Source organism: Hypanus sabinus, chromosome 4, assembly GCF_030144855.1.
Source record: "Hypanus sabinus isolate sHypSab1 chromosome 4, sHypSab1.hap1, whole genome shotgun sequence".
NCBI classification, from domain to species: domain Eukaryota; kingdom Metazoa; phylum Chordata; class Chondrichthyes; order Myliobatiformes; family Dasyatidae; genus Hypanus; species Hypanus sabinus.
Window position 1 is genome coordinate 27,199,616 of NC_082709.1, and position 25,952 is coordinate 27,225,567.

Here is a 25,952-nt window from a genome sequence, read left to right on the forward strand (position 1 = left end):
ATAAATGGCCACATTTTTTATTGAAATTTAAACATACCGGAGATATGGAAACTTTTGTACCATCATACGTCCAGATTCCCAGCTTCATGCTACAGTTTTGTTGATCAAATGGGAAATGTGTTACAATGATTTCACAATAGCTTTTGAAAATTGCCGGAGGCGTCCAGAGTATTTTCCCTGTGTACTCCAAAAGGACTTTGGTCATGTGAACAATCGCAAAATCACCATCAGCACTGTATGAAGACAAAACAATTATGACTGAAAACTATAATGCTTTTGAGAAATAGAGACATTCAGATTAACTTGCTCTTCATGAAACTGGCTTCATTAGATAGTAATCGATACTTATGAAGATACATTTGTTCTTTTTGCAAAATTTTGTATTACTTTCAGACTGAAAAAAAATGGAAATATAGCACATAATCTACATTTGTTGTCTCAATTTTAACACCTTACTAATAAATTACTATCTTAATTTAACATCTTTTGCTGGTTTACATCTGCTTTTCAATTCATCATTGTATATGCATTTTGCCTGTGCTTCTCAAAAAATAAAGCTAATAATTTTTTAAATTAATAAAGATATATAAATGATGGGGTATCAATTACAGTGAGATTGTGAAACGATCACAGGTGAGAGGTCACATGGTAATAAGACAAATTGCAGCAGGAAGTTCAGGATCAGCTCATGTAACAGAGACGGAACACGGCCTCAGATTGGAAGGTGAAGCTACCCAGGAGTCAAAGCTTGCCATCAACTAAAAGCAGGAGCAGGGGAATGGAGTTATGGGAACTTTGTATCTTCCGACTGGGAGGACAAAGATCCTGGAGGTGGGTCTGCATCTCAGTCTGGAAACATGTTAACTGCAAGGAGGAGTGCTTAGAGGAACGGGAATCTTTGTGGGAAACATCCCAAGTTGTATTCCTAAATCACCTGATCCCTGTCATGCTAGGTTTCCCCTCAAATACGTAGGATCCAAAACGGAAGGCTCTTCCTCACTCTCACAACCATCTCAGTCCTATCAAGTGACAGACCAGTGGAGTCATAATACAAGGCGGCAACTGGGTCTTTCAAAGTGACACTTAGTAATTTAACTTTCATTCGGAATTCAGCAATTTCTTATCTTTTTTTTAAATCCCTACTTCCATTTGGTTTAAATGTTTGGAAATTAAATCCAAACACTGCTGGGAAAATTAATCTTCACATTCAAGGGCAAATCAAATTGAAGACAACTTCGAGGAATATATTTGAAAAGGTTTTCTGGAACAATACAATGTAAGCCTAGTAAGGGAGATGGGTATCTTAAATCTCATAATTTCTTAGTGAAGAATCATCCAGGAAAATGTAATTATTATATGATGTAATTCACATTTAGATTGAGAATGTCATATTAAGAATAAATTTGACTAAAGTGGATTGAGGAATTGGATTGAAAGTACATAAGCTCTTTTGGAGATTCATAGACATATATTTTGTGATTCTCAGTTTCAATTGAGAAACAAAGATTCCATGGGAGAAGCCCACTGGTGCTGAACTAAACAAGTTAAGGATCATTTTAAACAGAAAGAAAAGGCTTATGAAGTTGTACAGAATTCCAAAAATAATCCTTAACCCAGACCCAAACAAAAGTGTAATGGATACTTGAAAAATGAACCAAAATCGCTGAGAGCCTGAGTAATGGAATTAGCACTGTGTGACATACTTCCAAACAAGAGTTCCAAGTCAAGACAAGTACATTCAATCCTTTACATATTATAAAACTCGCAAAGATGAGTGAACAAAATTAGCATAATAAGCCAAAGAAGCAATAACAGAGTTAGCGGTCAACAAAAAAATACTCATTCCCTGGCTTACCCCTTGTGGTGAACTACATATACCTGTCTGGACACGCCTCCCCCCGTTGACTGCTCCTCTGGCTCCTCCCACAGACCCCTGTATAAAGGCGATTGGAGGCACTGCTCCTCCCTTAGTCTCCAGGATTTTGTGTGATGGTCTCTTGCTGCTGATAGTGCTCTCTTCCAGCTAATAAAAGCCTATCTCTCACCTCAGATCTCCGAGAGTTATTGATGGTGCATCACCCCTCGCTAACTAAATTAAAGTAACATCACAAAGAGTGAATATGTGACTATACTCATTTGCTTCTACCACACCCCAACCCATGTGACAGATTACTGTGACCCAAAATAATAAGTGCAACACAAGTACAACACAGACAGACAGAAAAGAGTTACATGGCTCCTACAGAAAGTGAATACAACTAATATCACCTCATAGCGTAGTGGTTAGCAAACCCATTACAGTACCAGCGACCCAGGTTAGATACCCGCTGCTGGGTGTAGGAGTTTGCATGTTCTTCCTGTGAGTGTGTGGATTTCCTCCGGATGCTCCAGTTTCCTCCCATAGTACAAAGATGTGCTGGTTGGTAGGTTAATTGGGCAATGTAAATTGTCCTGTGATTAGGGTCGGGTTATATCGGGGATTGCTGGGTGGTGTGGCTCAATGGGCTGGAAGGACCTATTCTACACTGCATCTCAATAAATAAATAACTACAAACATAAAAAGGTTGACAAGGTCTCAGGGCCAAGCGTGCTGCATTCCAGCATTCTAAAAAAATGCGACTGCAAAAATGGGAGATGCATTAGTTTTCTCTCAAATTTCTTTTGTTTAGGCATGGGTTCACAGATTAGAAAACAGCAACTAAAAATGTATACAGAGAGAATAAAAGGAACTTCAAGTCAGTTAGCCTAAGTTCATTGCCAAGAAAATGATGAAATCCATTACTAACAAAGTGATAATAGACCATTTAGAAAAGGGTACCCAATGAGTCAGAATCAACATGAAAGTGAAGCTTTGTTCAAAAAGTTATTAGACTTCTTTGAGGATGTAATTACGACGGATTAAAGGTACTCAATAGATACAGTTTAATATATTAAGATTTCCAAAAGGCATTTATTAGGAGAGGTCCACGCAGATTTCTTTTTGCACAAGATAAAGTCTTGTAGGGGGCTAAGAAAGTCACCAAGCAGGTATGCAAATAACTAAGGAAAACAGAGTGCAAGGCAGGTGTCTGGAAGTCTTTTTGGTGAAACACACTCTTTGAAGGGATGGTATCAGGGGTACAAAGCATAAATATGGTCTCCTTGTTTTAAAAAAGTGTAAAGAGGGTTTCTTCTTTTTGTTAACTAGCAGGAATGCTAATTTACTGATAACGAGAATGGTATTCCTTTGTAAACCAAATGGGGATTAATGTTCTTTCTTCTGAGTCTGTAAGCTTTTGTTGACGGGCTTTTGGGCAGATCGGCGCGAGGGGGTCGAGAGAGAGGACGCAATGCCCTAAACTGGGCGAGCATCGGACCCCAAAGGGGGGTCCGAGGCCGGGAGATTCTCCGAGGGGGGGGGGGGGATGAGGCTAGATGTGCTTGGTTGACCACTCGGAGGGTCCTGAGCTGTTTGGAGAGTCCGAGGAGTTCGGAGGGTCCTGAGCTGTTTGGAGAGTCCGAGGAGTTCGGAGGGTCCTGAGCTGCGAGTCGAGGAGTTCGGAGGGGATCGAATGGTGGCCAGAAGACTTCAGAAATTGAGCTCCAACGGCTGTGCACGAAGTGGTTTGGACTTTGATAAGTTTGGCGCCTTTTCTTTAATTTTCTCTTCATATATACTGTATCGTTATTAATCACTTAGTTATAGTAACCTTTATAAATTGTACTCATTTAATCGCATATGGTGTACTGTCTGTTTTTGGGTGAGGCGGGGACCTCACACAGCATCCACACCAGCTGATTACCCAGTTTGGCGGGGCCGAAGGCTGCTCCCCCTAGACGAGAACGAGCTGAGCGAGCCTGAGGCGACCCAGGGGGTTACAAAAGCAAACTTGGTCATGATGGCACCAGCATACAACGCTCCCTCAGTTGACATCTACTTCCAGATAGCAAATGAAAATAGCTTTTTTACTTCCTTAACGTCTGTTTTTCCACTTTGAGTGATCCAACGCTTTGCTGCTTCCGAAAAGATTCTGGGAAGCATGCACATACTGGGACGGCCTCGATATGAAGAAACTTTGAGACGGGGTGCGATCCAATGTTCAACTCCATTTCACCGTTTAAAGCATCTATTAATCGCTGATTACAGTGTCGACGATGACAGAGACATGGAGGTGAATGCAGAAGGCGAGCGAGGGTCAGCGTCAACTCCCTGCCTTTTGGTCACTGCCAAGGAGTCTGTGAACAGCCTTTCGCTGTGTGGCTCGCTGTGCCAGGCGGGTAGGCCTCTCTGTCTTGTGTGGCGTCCCACCCTTTTGTTGAATGTTGGTGAAACCATAGGATGGCATTGTGGTTTTGTGTTTATGGACTGGACTTTTTCAGACTTATGGTTTTTATATTCTGTATTTTTATCACCTGTTCCTTTTCCATTTTGTTGTACAAGGGGAGGGTGTTTGGGGTTGATGTTCTGTTAGTTTCTTCTGTGCAGGGGAGGGTTGTCAAAGTTTCTGTTCTGTCTTGTGTGGGGGGGAGGGGTTTTTGAGGGTTTGATGATCAGGATGCCGTACTTTTATGTACGGGGTGGGGGGGGGTGGGATGGTTAATGTTTCTCTCTGAATGACTTTCCTGTTCTTTCTTTGTTTCGTGGCTACCTGGAGAAGATGAATCTCAGAGTTGTGTCTGGATACATGCTTTGATTATAAATTAACCTTTGAACTTTTGATTATCTTGAAGATGATACAGCAAAGGTTAACTAGACTGATTCCTGGGATGTGAATATATCAGACTCTGAAGGGCCTTGACAGCATAGATGTGGTGAGAATATTTCCTTTACCTTGAGAATCTAACATTAAGGAAAGCCATAACAGGATACAGAGTTAACTCCTTAAGACTGAGATTTGAAGGAATTCTTCTTTTGATTGGGGTATGGATCTGTGGATTGGGTATATTCAAGATTGGGATATTAATATTTTTGGACTGCACCAGGCTGAAAAACGGTGTTGCAGTCAAATACCACATCAGACATTGTCTCATTGGATGGCCAAAATGAAGGACCAAATTGTCTACTGCTCCTCTTGCTTCTCGTCTTTTCTTTCAAACACTGGTCATCAAGATGATTAAAACCTTGAAAATGCCAAGGTTTCCAACCCAAGTTTGTGCTTAGATACATTGCAGTTTACTTACTTGTTGTACAGAACAATATCTGGCAGCCAAATGTCAGAGGAAGGCACCCTGATCCTTTTAATTCCACCATAATCAGATGGATTCCAGCGAAGCTTTACATCAACCCATTGCTGGAAAGAAACAACTTATAAATGTCAGTTCAGTAATTCCAACCTCTTGTGGTTACACAGCAAAAAGGGCTACTTTTTAAGAGTCAATACAAATCTAGTTCAGCATTTAGCAGAGATGTTTTTACTAACATTAAAGCATAGACTTGAGGGAATATAAATTACTTACCTGCCTTAGGCGCACATTTGTTTCCACAATTTGATTTACTTCATCCTAATGGAACAATAGAAGAACTTTAGCCGAAATATACTATTATTCTAAAAAAAAACAGTCCCACAAAAAGTTATGAATAGCACTGAAGAAAATCAATTTCAGGTATCTTTTCCCATCTATAACCATAAACATTGAAAGGTGAATTGGTACAAATAATTTCTGTGCATAATGTTGAATTGAATTGACTTTATTTCATACATCCTTCACATACATGAGGAGTAAAAATCTTTTCTTGTAGGAAAAATATTCTTATTTTCAAATACTGTATTAAAAAAGGAATATTTTCAAATGAAGTTGATGTTCTCATCATTTACATTGCAGTAAAATCAAACATCTATCAGGGCCTTGAGAGAAACTTCTGGACACTTCGGAATAATGAAAGAAAAATAATCTACAGATGTGATAATTTTAAATAATATCAAATGCTGACTTTCCTTTTTGTACCCTTATTGTAAGTGATTTTCAGGCTATACTTTCTTTTTAAAAATTAAGTAAAACTTATTGTTTATACCATGAAATTTCTAAGAAATACGAATGTTTCTGTTCAATTGACTGAGATGATTGTCAATTCTTTGTTTCAAATGCAAAAGCAGAACAGTTACTTTTCCAAACAAAGATTAGGCCTTCTCTGAGATTCACCTGTTTATACCCCAATTTAAATATAGTTAAATATAGCATTTCGTTTTGAATGTTCTTACTTACTCTTTAAATGGCCTGAAGGTAAATTAGAGGATTGAGTGCAAAATGCAACAAAAGGATCAACTGATGTAGTTTTACACTTGAAGCCATGAAAGTCTGAATACTAATTACTGCCACTGGGACTGACTTTACAACAGTACTTTCTATCTTGTAATTATTATGGTCAAGCCTGGACTAGATGCTGGCTGCCCACGGGAGAACGGGACTGCCTGCATATGCTGAATCCTTCCCACCACAGTGGATACTCCACAGAAAAATGTTTCCATTTCTTGCAACAACTTTACAGTGGAGGAGCAGGAAAGGGGGAAAGTCAGGAGAGTGAGGCAGAACTTAGAGAGATTACGATCAAACTGAAGAATTTGGATGGAAACCTCAATGAAGAGATGTACAGTGGAAAAGCATGATAATCAAAATGGAGGTGGGATACTTGTTCCAGTTAGTCCATGGAAACTTGACACCAACATAATCTCTCTTCGACTGTGACAGAAGCTAGGCATTGCAAACATGCACTGAGGTGGAACAAGCTCACTTCAGCAGCTCCTAATACAGCTGTCTAGAGCTGCAAACTTCCCAATTACATACATATTCCTACGTACAAATGAGCTCCCATAATATTGGTTAAAACAAAAGCCTTAAGTGCATATATATTTTTAGTCCTATGAAAAGCAGAACTGGTGTCTTCCCTTTTCCCACTTTAAGTCTTCGTGCTCTTGTACTACAAGGAGTCTGCAAAATTAATTTTTTTAAAGATCTCTGGCTTTCTCAAGCTTTGAGAGACAGTAGATGGCAAACAGTGGTGTTGTATTCTCCTATAACTGCCATGCTATAAATACTTCAACAGGAATGGCTCCCACACTCCGAACATAGTGAATTTGTATGACAGGAATAGGATCTGTTCATCGATCTGATTTCTGAATGGATATTGAACCCATGAACACTACCTCACTGCTTTTTAAATTTTTACTTGTGCACTATTTATTTAACTATTCACTATATATATTTTTAACTGCAATTCACATTTTTTTCTCTATTATTATGTATTCCATTGTACTGCTGCTGCATAGACAACAAATTTCACGACACATGCTGGTGATATTAAACCTGATTCTGATATTTAATGGACATCTCTACAATACATTCATTCTTTAGAATCCAGAACTCCCAAAGTTATTCAAGGAGCAATGAAAACCAGTCATAGTTTGTGAGCTCGGAGTTTTGTAGCATTAGGCTTGCAAATTTTCCAGACTAATGCTTGCTATCTAACTGGATTAATACTTGAAACATGTTTATTTGACTTTCTCACATATTACATAGAATATAATGATTCCTGTGGATCTGACAAGCTGAAAGGGAATGGAAAATATACGAGCACTCCAGACCTCAGCTCCAGGCATAAACTTTTCCAAATTTCGGACTCCTTGTATTTTTGATCCCTATGTGGCCCAGACTCTGGCCCTGCTCCAGAACCATATCTCTGCCCACACACCTTTGCACCCTGGCTCACTTTCTGAACTAGTAAGAGAACTGGATGTTGGTCCATCAGGATTCCTGAACAATAAAATAAGAGATTATTGGAGTTTTATGTAGTGTTCAGCACGAAGTACAGGGCTGCACACTGATCTCATAAATTGTCATTGTAGGGAGAATGTACCTCCTTAGTGTACCATTGCAGAGCTGATGGGCTAAATGGCCTGATTCTGCCACTATGTCTTATGGTCTTATTGTCTCACTGGGCTCTATAGTCAGCTCCTCATAAAGAAAGAGCTTCTTTGGATTGGCATCCTGCCCATGTGTGTTCAACCTCTTGCATGTCATATATTTGCTCTCCAACATATTAAGTAAATTAGGCAAAGAATTAGGAATTGCCAACCCTGGGTGACATTATCAGAAGTTTTCAATTCTCTCTTTGGGACAACCATTGTTATCCAACTGTGTCCCAACTCATTCTTCTGCATATTGTTTTTACCACTGTTGTTAAGCTTGGAATGATTTTTGTCCCCAAGCAATAGTCCAGACAATGATACCCACGCATCATTGAAAGAACCAAGTTACAGTTAAAGGGGCCTTAGGAACCCTGACAACAACTCACTTCTGCCAACATTGATCCTTACAAAGGGAGTTGTTCAAGCAGAAATGAAGGAGAAACCTTTGCTCCTTTAAAGATAAAAAAAAGTTTTAGAATTCATTTTGCACTACGGACCACCCATCAAAATTGTGCTGATGATTGGGTGACCTTTCTCAAAGTTCAAGGCTGTTTGGGTCTTCCTTAAGTTCCAGACTCTGGTAGCTGAAGAGAAAATCCATAACTTGTGAAATTTAGCATTGAAAACCAACATAATTATGGAAGTGTATAACATCGATATCATTTGATTAATTTTCCTGATTATTTGCTATACTCTGATATAAAGTTATTAACACAATCAAACTCTTAAGTAGTTTAGCTTCATACCACGTTGATGAGCTGAATTAGCTGCAGCCCCACTGTAACATTTACAAAATGCTTGTGATGCTCCACTGGACGAATCACCTTGTTATAGTTTTTGAATAAAGTATCCACCAAACGTTCTTCATCTTTTGAAGCCAGTACCAGACCTGAGGAAAGGAAAGACAAAAGATATACTCTGGAACATGTCCTTTATCATAGTTTCTCAGTAATCCTATTTCAATTCTCACTGTCCTTTTCCAAGTGGAAATTGGCCTTAAAAAATTCATATCATTGTACCATTTTATTATTTTCTCTCATCTTTCTCCACCTTATTTACTCTTTCCTCTTTTCCACTCCCTTAGACTATTCACTATTGCTTGGTCAAAAGTAGTAGCTTACAGTGTTGTTGAACTGGCTGCCTTTGGACAGATGGGGCTCATCGACCATGGTTGGCAACTCATCTAGGAGCAGGAAGACTCTGATCCCAAACCTCAGCTGCCTTGCAGCCACAGCCACAGCCACTCATGGGAAAGGCCCAAGGAAAAATCCGGAGCTGGAGTCCCTAAGGCAGTCCTACATTGAGTTCAACACTGACTGGCAACTCCTGTGACACCGCTGGTGACTGACTGTATTGGTCTCTTATGTGGAGAAGGGGAGCCTGGTACATGGGCAATAGCTTGTGCTGCCCTGGCTTGCAAATCAACTTTGATAGCTAGGACACAATATCCATGGTCAGCCCCAGCCAGCGGAGGACCATAAACAGGCTTCCAGTTGATAAGAAGGAATCCTTTGTAGTGTCAACTTTCTGTCCATCTCATCAGTGGAAAAAAACACTTAGATTTTATTCTGATTTTATTTCAGTGGCTAATCCATACTCAGAAAGTTATGGACTTCCTCATACAATCTTGTGGTTTAAAATGTATTTTTCCCAAAAAATGAATTGTATTTGACAGTGTTGTCTTTGGCTATACACTATAAACACCAGCCTTTATGTTACCACCAATTTTTTGACCATTCTATTCTTCCATTTTTTTAAAAATGGAATATCCAGCGTAATAAATGGATAACTTTCCATCAACTAACTGTGGAAAAGACCAAAACTACCATATATGGCAAACACAAGGAAATCTGCAGATGCTGGAAATTCAAACAACAACACACACAAAATGCTGGTGGAACACAGCAGGCCAGGCAGCATCTATAGGGACTGTCGACTTTTCGGGCCGAGACCCTTCGTCAGGACTAACTGAAAGGAAAAATAGTAAGAGATTGGAAAGTATAGGGGGGGGAGGGGGAAATGCAAAATGATAGGAGAAGACTGGAGGGGGTGGGATGAAGCTAAGAGCTGGAAAGGTGATTGGCGAAAGTGATACAAAGCTGGAGAAGGAAAAGGATCATGGGACGGGAGGCCTCGGGAGAAAGAAAGGGAGGGGGTAGCACCAGAGGGAGATGGAGAACAGGCAGAGTAATGGGCAGAGAGAGAGAAAAAAACAAACAACTAAATATGTCAGGGATGGAGTAAGAAGGGGAGGAGGGGCATCAACGGAAGTTAGAGAAGTCTATGTTCATGCCAACAGGTTGGAGACTACCCAGCTGGTATATAAGGTGTTGTTCCTCCAACCTGAGTTTGGATTCATTTTGACAGTAGAGGAGGCCATGGATAGACAAACCGTATACCGTATATGGTCACAGCCACAGACATCTAGTAGCCACTAAATCAATGTTTGTCTAAAATTAAACTAAAATTGTTCACAACTGGTATCAAACCTAACCTCAAAATGACCTTAGGACAATATACATATTCATTTCAGCACCAAAGCTGCTTTTGCCCCGATACGACCTGACCCATCTACTGCTGAAACTTGCATTACTTCCAGTCAGCATTCTTTTAGACATTTTCATTTGTCAGCATGTGAATGTCACCAGTAAGGCTAGTATTTATTGCTCAAACCTAAGTGCTCTTGAGAAAATGGTGGCAAACCCTTCTGGTGACTACGCTCCCTCTGTGCTTTTGGGTAGGGTGTTCCAGGACTTAAACGGGATGAGAATGAAGGGCAAGGTTATATTTCCAAGTTCGAACACTATGCAACTTTGTGTACCTACATTCTTGTCATTCTAGATACGAGAACTCTAAGTTTTGGGAGGTGCTAGTCCAGACTGGTAAGGGCAGTACCTTCTGCAGTCTGTGGCCACTGTGTCTTCTGTCCCTCTTGTATTCATCATCTTGAGGGTAATAAGCACTTATGCTTCCTGTTCTCTAACTTAAACTATGTTGCACTCACCTATCATCCCCAGTCTTGCTGCCTTTCATCATCTCCCAGCAAATAACACTTCACCTTTAAAAACTGTGATCTACCCTGACCCTGTAACATGCTGGCATACTTTCACTTCCCTACTGCTGACCTTTTGATTATCCCTGAATTTTATGGTTTTATCATAGGTACCTTTAATTAATTGCCTTAGCATTGATTCTGAGTTCTTCAATTCCCTCCTTCTCCTTCACTGTCTCTCTATCATTCCTTTCTACAAAACTTGTTCCTAAAAGTTAGCCTTTTGAAAATGCTTTTGGTTATTTGCCCGATCCATAGTTTGACATCAGAATTTTTTATTATAGTCCTTCTGTGAACGACCAAACCTCATTTTGCTGCAGTAAACTTCGAAGATGCTTGTGTTGTTGCAGTAATACACACTAATTATGAGCTGAAATTCACAATCAACTGTTTATAGCTGATTTCCAAAGTCAAGAAATGTTTCCAGTAGGGGTCTGAACGCAATGGTGGGGTGGGACAGTATTTCTACAATATCCATCTGCTACTTCAATAGAAGATTAGCAGAATTCAATGTGGAACTCATGCAAGAAAACACTCCAGGATTTCTACAAGCTGGTTCTCAGCAAGCTGTTAAAAGAACCCTCTCAAAAATTACTGGACTTGACATCAACCAATGGCTTTTACCATATTTATGAGGTTCCTTTTTAGCAAACACAAGCTACTGTATTTTATCATTCATCAATTTGCCTTTGACTTTATTCTGTTGTTGATTACATTTCAAGTTTCAAGATTCATGTATTATCAAAGAATGTATAAAATATACAACCTTGAGATTTGCTTGCTCACAGGTAACACAAAGCAAGAAACCTGAAAGTACCCGATTAAAGGAAAAAACGAATGAAAATAAAAAATAAAAGACCAACAAGAGAAAGAAAAAAAATAAAAACCATGCAAACAATTGCAGCAAACAACAAAAGCATTCTAAACCAAATTTGAATCCTCAGATCTGAACCCTGGGGCAGCCCAGAGTAGGCCGAAAGCCTCACTTATTAGTTCATCATGTTAGCGGGTGGGAACACCATAGCCTGGGTAGTCTTCATAGCCTCAGTGCAATGGAGTGATCATCATGAGTAATCATTGTGGAAAGCGAAGGAAATAGACTCTCGTTTGATTTTGAACTCTCAAATTCACTATGGCTAGTTTAATAAAAAATTTATATTTCTAGCTAATATAATAAAGCTTAAGCACATACAGATTTGAGAAAAGAGATTTTACATTTCTTAAAAAAATTTCTATTATTTCGGCTGATGGAATAAAAACTGATATGATGTTAATGTAAATATTGTATTCAATTATTATTGCCTAATAATATTTCCTTTCATGATTTCTAGAAGTTGTATGTATTCATTTGCTATTTTAACACTCGGGAAGAATTAGGGCATGGATTACACCACACATCATGTACCAAACCACAAACAGCTGCCGTATATCCATGAACGTGTTTGAATAAATGAATCTTTAAAATGCAGTCCAACCTTTAGTCAGAAGGCATATCAAATTTCAAGAAACTAACTACAAAGTTCCAAACTATACCCACTGATTTTCAGTGCCTAATTATACACTGTTTGAGGGACAGTATGTATAACATTAGCATATAACCTTCAAGGCAACTTCCATTAGCTCAGACTGGCTTGTCAAACCTTGAATAATTCACTGATTGCTTTAATGAATCAAAACTTTGATTAATTCAGCCTCATTGTTTAAAAAAAATCCTGAGCCCTACGAACATGCCACATATCACATTGCAGAATCATTACTATTGCTATCACAGAGCTACTATTTCCGCTATGTAACATAAATCCTGCATTTGCCGATCAATGCCTCTGCCCAGGCAGACTCATCCAGTGACCTTGGATAAACATTCAGTATTCCAGACTCTCAGCAGAAATTCTGACCATTCTCAAACCATGATCTCTCACTAAAATATGGAAAACAATTATGAGAATTATACTATGAACTATAAACTTGAGGATATGAAACAATAATTTGAAGTTCCCAGATTATAGATATGTATTCATTCATGACTTAGATATCAGAAATTTTTATCACGGAAATCCATGAATAGAACCAGGCAGCACATGCAGCTGTCAATCTGAAACCAAACACTTCACTGGATATTTCCAAATTAAACAAAAAAAATGAAACAGTTAAAACATTTTGTATTTTGCAGTGGAATAAAGCCAGGATAGACTTGATAAACTTACCACCACATGCCAATAACAGTATTGTCAACCCTACATGCCAATCTTCACTCAAAATCATTCTCCTGCTCACGAAGCTGCTTTTTTTTCAAACAAGTCTGTCACTTCCAACCGCTAAACTAGATGAACTTGTTAGGTCTTCTGAACTTCTGAGTGCAGCTCTTTCCTGATGAAGAGGTGGGCTGGCTTCCTGCCTTTTTGACTGTCCGTTCCACTCTTACGCCACCTGTCTCGGTGACAGCTGATAGCTGCCAACTGGGGAAGTAGGGGCGTGTTTAATAAACACACCAACAGCTCTGAGTTATGAAAGAGATGCCTTAGGATGAACTGGAAACAAAGAGCAGTATTAAAGCAGAATCTGCATAATAGATGGCATTTATGCCCCTGGTGGGCCATCACCTCTGCTTTCCATTAAAGTGGACCATTGTCCCCACCTTACTACCCAGGTCCAGCTCTTTACGTTGTTGAAGTGGGCGATGAATACAACAGTTGTGATACTGAAGTAATGATGAAGTAGGGGAAGAGATGTAAAGTGGCTTTGATAGAGGGATGTGGAAAGAGATCTGGTGATATACCAGAGAGTACATGTAGAATAAAAGACAAAGCATCAGAAGCTGGGAAGTGGCGTTCAAAAGAATGAGTTCTGCGAGTACTTTGCCCATTATTTTATATCAAGGATTCAGAATATGGAATTATAAATTTGCAGATGACACCAAAGTAAGAAGGACTGTCAACATACCAAAAGACCTCCAACATGAACTGCAAAACGTTAATAGACTTTCCACTTGCCTGTATAATTCTCAAATTAGTTCCAGCTTGGATGAGGATGAAGTGTCATATTTGGGTTGGAAAAATAAAACATATTAGTTGGGGAATGTGAGTATAAATGGTATAGAGGAGCCAAGGAATCTGGGAATAAAAATATTAATCCACTAAGAGTTGGGAGAAAGATCAATGGGGCCACACTATAAACTAAGAAATAGTTATTATTTCTAGGATAAAATTTAAGGGTGAAGTTCCTGTGTTAGACTTCTATTTATTTTGGTGGTGGTGGTGGGAGGAGGCATTGGATGGAACCTGAAGTATTGCAATTCAAATAAAGAACAGGAAATATCCTAACCAGAGATTCTGCTTGCAACTCAAAGGGTCGAGCAGCCTCTGTATGAAGAAACGCGTTTTAGGTCAAAACGCTGATCAGCATGGAATGGATGAGTGTGTACCCACAAAATCATTCAGTGTCTTCCCTGAAACAGAAGCCCTGGATGAACCAAGAGATCCACAATCAGCAAAGGGCTAGATTAGTGTCATTCCAGTCTGACAACCAATAAGAATATAAAAGGTCCAGGTAACACTTCCAGAAAGCCATCTCACATGAAAATTGGGAATTCCAGACCCAACTTGATTCACAGAAGGAATCACAGAATCGCAGAAGGAAGGTGTAAATGCTATCACTTTTTACAAAGTAAAACCAAGCAACATAGCTGACAAGGTCTCACTCCCAGATGAGCTCAATTCCTTTAACACTCACTTTGACCATCAAAATATGAGGCACCCCCACGAACTCTCACAAGCCCCAACAATTCTGTGATTTCATTCTCTGGGGCAGTTGTGAGAGCATCCCTTAGGAGGGTGTACCTGGATGAGTACTGAAGATCTGTGCTAATCAACTGGTAGGAGTGCTTAGTGATATCTTTAACCTCTTGCTTCAGCAATCTAAGGTACCCACCTGCTTCAAGCAGGCTTCAATTATACCAGTGCCCAAGAAGAACATTTTTACCTGCCTCAATCACTATTGCCTAGCAGCACTTACATCCACTGTACTGTAATGAAATGCTTTCAGAGGTTGGCGATGAAATATTTCAAATCTTGCCTGAGGAGCGACTGGAATCTACTCCAATTTGCCTAACGTCACATCGGATCAACAGCAGATGCCATTTCATTGGCTCTTCACTCAATCCTGGAACAGCTGGACAGTGAAGATGCATTCATCAGGATGCTCTTCATTGACTACAGCTCGGCGTTCAACATGATTATCCCCTCTAATCAGTAAGCTCCAAGATCTAGGCCTCAATATCTCCCAGTGCAAATGGATCTTGGATTTCCTCACTTGCAGACCTCAGTCAGTTCAGCTTGGCGACTACATCTCCTCCACAATCACCATCAGCACAGGTGCATCAGAAGGCTGAGTGCTCAGCCCCCTGCTCTACTCGCTTTAAACTTATTGCTGTGCAGACAGGTACAGCTCTAAGGCCATATTTAAGTTTGCTGACGACACCACTGTTGTTGCCCAAATCAAAGTTGAATCAGCATATAGGAGAGAGACTGAAAATCTGACTGAATGGTGCCACAACGACAACCTCTTACTCAACATTAGCCAAACAAAAGAGCTGATTATTGACCAACAGAGGAGGAAACTGGAAGTCCATAAGCTAGTCTTCACTGAGGGATCAGAGATGGAGAAGGTTAGTAACTTTAAGTTCTTTGACTTTTTCATTTCAGAAGATCTGTCTTGGGTTCAGGTAACTGCCATTACAAAGAAGGCACAACAGCACCTTTACTTTCTTTGACTTTTCCAAAGATTTAGCATGTCATTTAAAATTTTGACGAAGTTCTTTGGAGAAATGGTAGAGAGTATTCTGAAAGGTTGTATCATGGCCTGGTATGGAAACACAAATGCCCTTGAATGGGAATGCCTACAAACAGTAGTGGATACAGCCCAGCCCATCGCATGTAATGCCCTGCCCACCACTAAGCACATTTTTATGGAGCACTGTTGCAAGAAAGCAATGTCCATCATCAAGGACTGCCGTCATTCAAGCCATGCTCTCCTTTCACTGATGCTATCAAGAGGTACAAGCCTTTGGTCCCACACCACCAGATTCAGGAACAGTTATTACCCCTGAACAATCAGGCTTCTGAACCATAGAGGATAACTTCAGGATAACTTCACTCAGCTCAGCAATGAACTGATTCCACAACCTATGGACTCACTTTCAAGGTTTCTACAACTGATGTTATCAATATTTACTATTTTTTATTATTTTGTTTTTTCTTTTTTGAATTTGCATAGTTTGTTTTATTTTGTACATTGGTTGTATTTCCTGTATGCAGTTTTACATTGATTCCACTGTGTTTCTTTGTGTTTAATGTGTATGCTGGCAACAGAATGAATCTCAGGGCTGTATATGGTGACCTTGATAATAAATTTTTTTTGCACTTTGAATGGAGAGGGGAGATGACCAGCAGAGAGAAGAAAGGGGAAATGGCCAGAACTGACTCCAGGGTGGCTTGAGGACATGTGCTTGATGACAGAGAGTGCCAAATGGGGGAGGTGAGTGGGGGGTGTTGGAGTTCGCTTGCCAACTTGCAGCCCTCCTTAGTCTACCAATTGCCTCTGAATCCTTTCTGTCAAACACTGTCCTTGATTGATTAACTCTAGTTCCCCTTCCCTGGAGGTTTCCTGGCCTATTGAGAATTTCGCGCTCATCACCTCAGAGTTTCCTGCCTCCAGTGTAACAGAGCAGAATGTAATATTGTCACTAATATGGGGCAAAATATGGGCCTGTTGCCACTCTCTCTGTCTGGCACACAAAGCCAGTTCACAATGACCCCTGCAAGGCCCCATATAGTCAAAGTTGAGTTTATTGTTATATAGACACAAGTGCATGTATACCCAGGTGCAATGAAAAACTTGCTTGAGGCAACATTCCCAAAGCAGGATCAGAAAAGTAGAAGTCACAAGAAAAAAACATCAATAAAACATAAATTATACACATTTTAACCAGAAAAAATACAGAGTCAGGTCAAGGAAAGTCCATTTGGTACAAAGTTATCAGCGTGGCCATAGTGTTACTAAGCCGTAGTAGTGACTAGATTTTGCCGGTTAGTTTCATAACCTGGTGGTGTTCTCCTGCCCGATGCCAGCTGCCAAAAGATGGGATGAACCAGATGGTGGGGACCTTGGATGATGGATGATGCCTTATGGAGGCAGTGGAATTCTCCGTCCGGCCGATAACTAAATAAACATTTTCCAGATAGGATGTACAAAAGTGGTGGAGAGAAGAAAATCGGAAGCTTGGTCATTATCGGTAAGCACACAATTAAAATGTATAAATGCGAAAGTACGGGTCGCGCGAACTCACATTGGCTCGTTTTGGCAAGGACTCGCCCCAATTCAGCCCGCGTAACAAGATTAGCTTATGATGGTCCTAGGAAAACAATTGTGGTACGATTAAAAAACCAGATCTAAATTTGGGCGGAAGTCGAAGTCCGAACAGGAAAAAGTCGTGCCCCGTGTGAGGATCGAACTCACGACCTTCAGATTATGAGACTGACGCGCTACCTACTGCGCTAACGAGGCTCTGCCCAAGCACGCCGCGTCAATGCTTATGTAACCTGAAATGCCAAATCCATTTCTTCAACCGCTTTTCAGTTTATCCTTGGCGCCGGTCAGTTTGCCGATACCTCCTTTGAAAGATTTAATGATCAAAGCCCCTACTCCACCGGTCTTTCCTTTTATCATTTGTCTCCGTCCGCTGCTGCAACGTGAACTTCAAGTTTCAGATCTTACTATCACAGTCATTCATGAGGATAAAACGGAGATATGGGAATACTTACACATCTAGTCTTCCTGTCGACACCTTCCCTTGCTGACTAGTAAGAGGGTATTTCCAACAGAAGTGGGTGGCGAGATTGGTTCAGTCAACAAATACCACAGCATGAAGTGAAATACTTATTAAATACGTAATCAGGCCTGAGTATACAACATTTAAACAGACTTTACGATATTAGCGACATACTATCCAAATAAGAAGTTCCCCTTGTTCCACCCATTGCCCTCCGCACCTTCTACCGGTGTCTTTCTGTTTTACATTTCTGATAAATACCCTTGGCCCACCGGTCATGTCAGGGTGAATGTCGATGGTGCTTTTGGGGACACTCGAACAAACTTTTCCACAGATGGTTGCACCACGGTCTGGTACCGCAGTTCGGACACGCGGGAACAGGAGGAATTGCGAAGTGTATTGGACTCTGCCCGATACACCAGTCCCCTCCATCCGCAGTATCTACAGGAGGCGCTGCCTCAACACCTACAAAAGCTGGGTGAACTCAGCAGGACGGGCAGCTTCCGTTGAGATGAGCAGTCAACGTTTCGGGCCGAGACCCGTCGTCAGGGCGACACCCATCATCAAAGATCCCCGCCATACGGTTCATGCCTTTTGTCTCGCAGCGATTGTCCCCGCCCGGCACCACCAGGTTAACAACTAACCTAATCACTACTACGGTGTAGTAACACTATGGCCACTGCTCAATTTACACCAAATGAACTTTTCTTGTTCTACTGTGTATTTTTTCTTGTAAAAATGTGTGTAATTTGTGTTTCATTTATGTTTTTTTTCTTGTGAATGCTACTTTTCTGATGCCTGTTTTGAGAATGTTGTTTCAAATTAAGTTTTTCATTGCACATGTGTTGTGCATATGACAATAAACTCGACTTTGACTATATGGTACCTTACAAGGGGTTATTGTGAACTGACTTTGTGTTCCATACCTACACAGCTCAAAGCTCTTCTACTGTATTTCTTACAGATTCAGAGAGCTATGGGGAATTGATTTTTGATGATCAAGGCTACCTCTTTGTACAGAATCTGATATTTTTTCCACAAAAGGCAAAGTAAAGGCCCAGTGTCAATCACAAGAGACTGCAGATGCCAGAATCTGCTGGAGTGAGCAGCATCTACGAACTAAATAAAAGTACAGAATGGACAAGCAGAGCAGTCATTGTCGGTAGTAAGCCAGTGGCAAGAGTAGAAGCAATGGGCTTTGGCTCAAAAAGCATGGAGGAGGCGTTGGCTCTGTGTAAAGCATCTGTTAAGGTTTCCTTTTTGTTTTTTCTCTCTCTATTACTGTACCATTTAAATGGCTGTGGTGTGCTCTTCGTGCCAGATATTGAAGAACCCAGAGTCTCCCGGGGAACTACATCTGCGTGAAGTGCAGCCAACTGCAGCTCCTTCAAGATTATGTTAGGGACCTGGAGCCACAACTGGATGGCCTTCGGCTTGGACGGGAGAGTGAGAAGATAATTGATCAAAGTTACAGGGAAGTAGTCATCCCAAAGTTGCAGGAGGCAAGTGGCTGGGTGACTATCAGGAGAAATGAAAATAGGCAGTTAGAGCAGAGCACCCTAGACACTAGACACTAAAATACTACAGCACAGGCCCTTCAGCCCTTGATGTTGTGCTGACCCATATATTCCAAAAAAAACTAAACCCACACTACCCTGTAACCCTCTATTTTTCATGTGCCTGTCCAAGAGGCTCTTAAATACCCTTAATATTTTAGCCTCCACCACCACCCCTGGCAAGTCATTCCAGGCACCCACAACCCTCTGTGTAAAAAAATTACCCTGATGTCTCCCCTAAACTTACCTCCCTTAACTTTGTACATATGCCCTCTGGTGTTTGCTATTGGTGCCCTGGGAAATAGGTACTGGCTATCTACCTTATCTATGCCTCTCATAATCTTGTAGACCTCTATCAAATCCCCTCTCATCCTTCTACGCTTCAAAGAGAAAAGTCCCAGCTCTGCTAACCTTGCCTCATAAGACTTGTTTTCCAATCCAGGCAACATCCTGGTAAATCTCCTCTGCACCCTCTCCATAGCTTCCACATCCTTCCTATAATGAGGTGACCAGAACTAAACACAATACTCTTAAGTGTGGTCTCACCAGAGATTTGTAGAGTTGCAACATGACCTCTCTAATCTTGAACTCAATCCCCCTGTTAATGAAGCTTAGCATCCCATAGGCCTTAACTATCCTATCATCCTGTGCAGCAACCTTGAGGGATGTATGGATTTGAACCCCAAAGTCCCTTTGTTCATCCACACTCTTAAGTAACCGACCATTAATCCTGTACTCAGCCTTCCGGTTTGTCCTTCCAAAATGCATCAACTCACATTTATCCGGATTGAACTTCATCTGCCACTTTTCTGCCCAACTCTGCATCCTGTCTATATCCTCTTGTAATCTTCGACAACCTACAGCTCCACCCAAAACTCCTCCAATCTTTGTGTCATCCGCAAACTTACTCGCTCATCCTTCCGCCTCTACATCCAGGTCATTTATAAAAATCACAAACAGCAGGAGTCCCAGGACAGATCCTTGCAGCACTCCACTAGTCACCGACCTCTAGGCAGAATACTTTCCTTCCATTACTACCTTCTGCTTTCTTCCTGTAAGCCAATTTTTTATCCAAACAGCCAAGGTTCCACTGATCCCATGCCTCATGACTTTCTGGATGAGTCTTTCATGAGGGACTTTGTCAAATGCCTTGCTAAAGTCCATGTAGACCACATCTACTGCCTTATACTCCAATTTCTTTTGTTATCTCTTCAAAAAACTCAATTAGGCTCATGATGCACGACCTTCCCTTCACAAAGCCATGTTGACTATCCTTGAGCAGACTGTACTTCTCCAAATGCTCGCAGATCCTATCCTTAAGAATCCTTTCCAATAGTTTGCAGACCACCGAAGTAAAACTCATCAGTCTGTAATTCCCAGGATTCTCCCTATTACCTTTTTTAAACAAGGAAACTACATTTGCCATTCTCCAATCCTCCAGCACCTCCCCTGCAGCCAAAGAAGATTCAAAGATCATAGCTACTGCTCCAGCGATCTCTTCTCTCACATCCCACAGCAACCAGGGGTATTTTACATCTGGCCCTGGGGACTTATCAATCTTGATGTTTTTAAGAAGATCTGACACTTCTTTTTCCTTAATCTCCACATTGTCTAGCAAACAGGCCTGTTCTATTTCAATCTCACTCTGATGAAGGTCCTTTTCACTTGTGAATACTGAAGCAAAGTATTCATTTAGGACCTCCCCAACCTCCTCTGCCTCCAGGCACATGTTGCCTTCTTTATCCTTTAGCGGCCCCACCTTCATTCTTGTCATCCTTCTGTTCTTCACATACGTATAGAATGCCTTGGGATTCTCCTTAATCCTACCTGCCAAGGCCTTCTCATGCTCCCTTCCAGCTCTCCTAAGTCCTTTCTTAAGCTCCTTCCTGGCTACCCTATATTTCTCATGACCCCCTCCTGCTTCCTGCTTCTTACATCTAACATATGCTTCCTTCTTCCTCTTGACAAGTTGCGTCACATGTTTCTTCAGCCACAGTTCCCTTTTCCTACTATTTTTTTCTTGTCCCAGTGGGATAAACCTATCCTGAACCCAGCACAAGTTGTCCCTGAACTTCCTCCACGTTACTTCTGTGCTTTCACCCTTGAACATTTGTTTCCAATTTACTCTCACTCGTTCCTGCCTCATCCCTTCATAGTTAGCCCTTCCCCAGTTAAGCACTTTCCCATTTTGTCTGTTTTTATCCTTTTCCTTAGCTATGCTGAAGCTAAGGGAGTTGTAGTCACTCTCACCAAAATGCTCCCCCACCAAGAGGTCTGACCAGGTTCATTACCCAGAACTAGATCCAGGATGACCTTTCCTCTCGTTGGCCGTGTCAAGAATCCTTCTTGAACACACCTGACAAATTCAGCCCCATCTATCCCCCTTGCAGTCAGGAGGTGCCAGTCAATATGAGGGAAGTAGAAATCACCCATAACCACAACCCCGTATTTCCTGCACCATTCTAAAATCTGCCTACTTATTGGCTTCTCGGTATCCCGGGGGCTATTTGGGGGCCTATAAACTACTCCCAGCATAATGATTGTTCCCTTCCTATTTCTGACTTCCAACCAGACTGACTCAATAGACACTCCCTCTGCAGCATCCTCCCATTTTATAGCCGTGATACTATCTCTGACCATTAATGCTACTCTCCCCCTTTTCTACCTCCCATCCTATTCCTTATAAAACACCTAATCCCCGGTACCTGCATCAGCCAATCCTGCCCTTCCTCCAGCCAAGTTTCAGTAACGGCCACAACATTGTAGTTCCAAATACGGATCCATGCTGTAAGTTCATCCCCTTTATTCCGAATACTCCTAGTGTTGAAATAGACACACTTCAAACCCCTCTAACTGGCTACATTTATGCTTTGTCCCCTGCCTGTCCTTCCTCACCAACTCAGAACATTTAGCATCATGCCCTTGTTCTTCTACCCTAATCTCTGCATTCACGTTCTAATTCCCACCCCCCTGCCAAACGAGTTTAAACCCTCCCCAACAGCAATGACCCCTGTGGCCATTCCCCTCAAAAACAAGTATACCGCTTTGGATACTTTTATGGGGATGACATCCCAGGAAAATGCCATGGGGACTGGGTTACAGGCACGGAGCATGGGTCCATGGTGCAGAAGGCAAAGAGGGAGAAGAGGGGAGTGGTAGTGATAGGGGACTCGATGGTCAGAGGAACAGACAGGAGAGTCTGTGGATGGGAATGGGACACCCAGATAGTATGTTGCCTCCAGGTGCCGAGTCGGGGAGCTAGGTAGAAAGCTGAGAAGCAGGACCTCCAGGGTAGTAATTTCTGGATTGCTGCCTGTGCCACGCATCAGTGAGGGTAGAAACAGGATGATTTGGCAGATAAATGCGTGTATAAAATTAAGTACATATAAACGTATAAAATTCTAAGGGGATTGGACAGGCTAGATGCAGGAAGATTGTTTCCGATGTTGGGGAAGTCCAGAATGAGGGGTCACAGTTTAAGGATAAAGGGGGAAGCCTTTTAGGACCGAGATGAGGAAAAACTTCTTCGCACAGAGAGTGGTGAATCTGTGGAATTCTCTGCCACAGGAAACAGTTGAGGACGGTTCATTGGCTAAATTTAAGAGGAAGTGAGATATGGCCCTTGTGGCTAAAGGGATCAGGGGGTATGGAGAGAAAGCAGGTACAGGGTTTTGAGTTGGATGATCAGCCATGATCATACTGAACGGCGGTGCAGGCTCAAAGGGCCGAATGGCCTAGTCCTGCGCCTATTTTCTATGTTCTATGTTCCTATGGCTGAGAAGCTGGTGCAGGGGGCAGGGCTTCAGATTCTTGGATCATTGGGATCTCTTCTGGAGGAGGTATGACCTGTACAAAAGTGACAGGTTGGACCTGAACCCAAGGGGTACCAATATTCTTGCAGGCAGGTTTGTTAGAGCTGTTGGGGAAGGTTTAAACTAATTTGGCAGGGGGCTGGGAGCCAAAGTGAAGAGACTCAGGATAGGACGGATGGTAAAAAAGTAAAGATAGCGTGCAGTCAGACTGTCAGGAAGGGCAGGCAGGTTGATGGGACTTGGCTGCAGCCAACAGGCTGAGTATCAAATCGTTAGGGATGCAGAATCAGAAAGGATAGCAAATGTAGTACTCAAGGTGTTGTACCTAAATGCGCACAGTATAAGAAATAAGGTGGATGATTTTGTTGCACTGTTACAGATTGCTTGGTATGATGCTGTGGCCATCACTGAATCATGGCTGAAGTATGGTTGCAGTTGGGAGCTGAACATCCAAGGTTACATGCTGTATCAGAGGGATAGGAAGGTAGGCAGAGGGGGTGATGTGGCTCTACTGGTAACGAATGGCATCAGTCAGTAGAAATAGGGTCAGTAGATGTTAAATCCTTGTGGGTTGAGTTAAGAAACTCCAAGAGCAAAAGGACCCTGATGGCAGTTATATACAGGCCTCCCAACAGTGGCTGGGAGGTGGACCACAGATTACAACAGGAAATAAAAAAAGCAAGTCAAAAGGGAATGATATGGTAGTCATGGGAGATTTTAAAATGCAGTTCGATTGTGAGAGTGAGCCTATTGAATGCCTAAGAGATAGCTTTTTAGAGCAGTTTGTCATTGAGCCTACTAGGGGATCATCTGTACTGGATTGGGTGTTCTGTAATGAACCAGAGGAGATTAGGGAGCTTAAGGTAAAAGGACCCTTAGGAACCAGTGATCACAATATGATTGAATTCAACTTGAAATCTGATAGGGAGAAAGTGAAGTTTGATGTAGCAGTATTTCAGTGGAGTAAGGGAAATTACAGTGGTGTGAGAGAGGAGGTGGCCAAAGTAAATTGGAAGGAGATGCTGGCAGGGATGTCAGGAGAGCAGCAATGGTGTGCGTTTCTGGGGAAAATGAGGAAGGTGCAGGACATGTGTATCCCAAAAATGAAGAAATAGTACAACCGTGGCTGACAAGGGAAGTCAAAGCTATTGTAAAAGCAAAAGAGAGGGTGTACAACAAAGCAAAAATTAGTGGGAAGATAGAGGACTGGGAAGCTTTTAGAAACCTACAGAAAGCAAGTAAAAAAATCATTAGAAGGGAAATGATGAAATATGAAAGCAAGCTAGCAAATAATATCAAAGTGGATAGTAAAAGTTTTTTCAAATATGTTAAAAATAAAAGAGAAATGAGAGTGGATATAGGACCGCTAGAAAATGAGGCAGGAGAAATAATTACGAGGGATAAGGAGATGTCTGATGAACTAAATTAGTATTTTGTATCAGTCTTCACTGTGAAAGACACTAGCGCTGTGCCAGATGTTGTAGTGTATGAAGGAAGAGAAGTAGGTGCAGTGACTATTACAAGAGAGAAGGTGCTCAAAAAGCTGAAAGACCTAAAGGTACATAAATCACCTGGACCAGGTGAACTGCACCCTAGGGTTCTGAAAGAGGTAGTGATAGAGATTGTGGTGGCATTAGAAATAATCTTTCAAAAATCATTGGACTCTGAGATGGTGCCGGAGGACTGGAAGATTGCAAATGTCACTCCACTCTAAGAAAGGAGGAAGGCAGCAGAAGATAGACCAGTTAACCTGACCTCAGTGGTAGGGACAATGTTAGAGTCAATTGTTATGGATGAAGTGATGGAGTACTTGGTGACACAGGACAAGATCGTACAAAGTCAGCATGTTTTCCTTCAGGGAAAATCCTGCCGGATGAACCTGTTGGAATTCTTTGAGGAGATTACAAGTAGAATAGATAAAAGGAATTCAGTGGATGTTGTATATTTGGACTTTCAGAAGGCCTTTGACAAGGTGCCACACATGAGGCTGCTTATCAAGTTAGGAGCTCATGGTAATACAGGAAAGTTACTAACATGGTTGGAGCATTGGCTGATTGGTAGGAGGCAGTGAGTGGGAATAAAAGGATCCTTTTGGCTGCCAGTGACTAGTGGTGTTTCGCAGGGGTTGGTGTTGGGACCACTTCTTTTTATGTTGTATATAAATCATTTAGAAGATGATGGAATAGATGGCTTTGATGCCAAGTTTACAGATGAAACGAAGATTGGTGGAGGGTCAGGTAGCGTTGAAGAAACAGGTAGGATGCAGAAGGACTTAGACAGATTAAGAAAATGGGCAAGGAAGTGGCAAATGAAATACAATGCTGGACAATGCATGGTCATGCCCTTTAGTAGTAGAAATAAGCGTGCAGGCTATTTTCTAAATGGGGTGAAAATCCAAAAATCTGAGATGCAAAGAGAGTTGGGAGTCCTTGTGCAGAACACCCTAAAGGTTAACTTGCAGGTTGAGTCAGTGGTGAGGAAGGCAAATGCAATTTTAGCATTCATATCAAGAGGTCTAGAATACAAGAGCAGGGATGTGTTGCTGAGGCTTTATAATGCACTGATGAGGCCTCTGTCTTGTGAATAGTTTTGGACCCCTCATCTTTGAAGAGATGTGCTGGCATCTAAGGGTCCGGAGGAGGTTCACAAGTATGATTCCAGGAACGAAAGGGTTATCATATGAGCAATGTTTGAGAGCTCTGGGTCTGTACTCGCTGGAATTCAGCAGGATGAGGGAGGATCTCATTGAAACCTTTGAATGTTGAAAGGCCTAGACAGAGTAGATGTAGAAGGGATGTTTCCCATGGTTGGAGAGTCTAGGAC

General features: G+C 41.5%; 1 protein-coding gene and 1 non-coding gene across 4 annotated transcripts in view; both read right to left on the minus strand.

The window, feature by feature from the left end:
- Positions 1-18,414, minus strand: part of chrna1 (cholinergic receptor, nicotinic, alpha 1 (muscle)) — a 40,598-nt gene extending 22,184 nt beyond the window's left edge. The window contains exons 1-7 of one of the 3 annotated variants that reach the window (XM_059966695.1): positions 17,279-17,300; positions 17,033-17,151; positions 13,140-13,463; positions 8,630-8,772; positions 5,437-5,481; positions 5,161-5,270; positions 38-233 (exon numbers count right to left, since the gene is read on the minus strand). In XM_059966695.1, coding sequence (XP_059822678.1) covers positions 38-233; positions 5,161-5,270; positions 5,437-5,481; positions 8,630-8,772; positions 13,140-13,197 — 552 coding nt within the window. In that variant the 5' untranslated portion in view covers positions 13,198-13,463; positions 17,033-17,151; positions 17,279-17,300. The other 2 variants (XM_059966696.1, XM_059966694.1) reach the window with 2 other exon arrangements.
- trnam-cau (transfer RNA methionine (anticodon CAU)) lies at positions 17,424-17,496 on the minus strand. Its single transcript has one exon. It is a non-coding gene; the product is annotated as a tRNA-Met (tRNA).
- Positions 18,415-25,952: the final 7,538 nt, after the last annotated feature.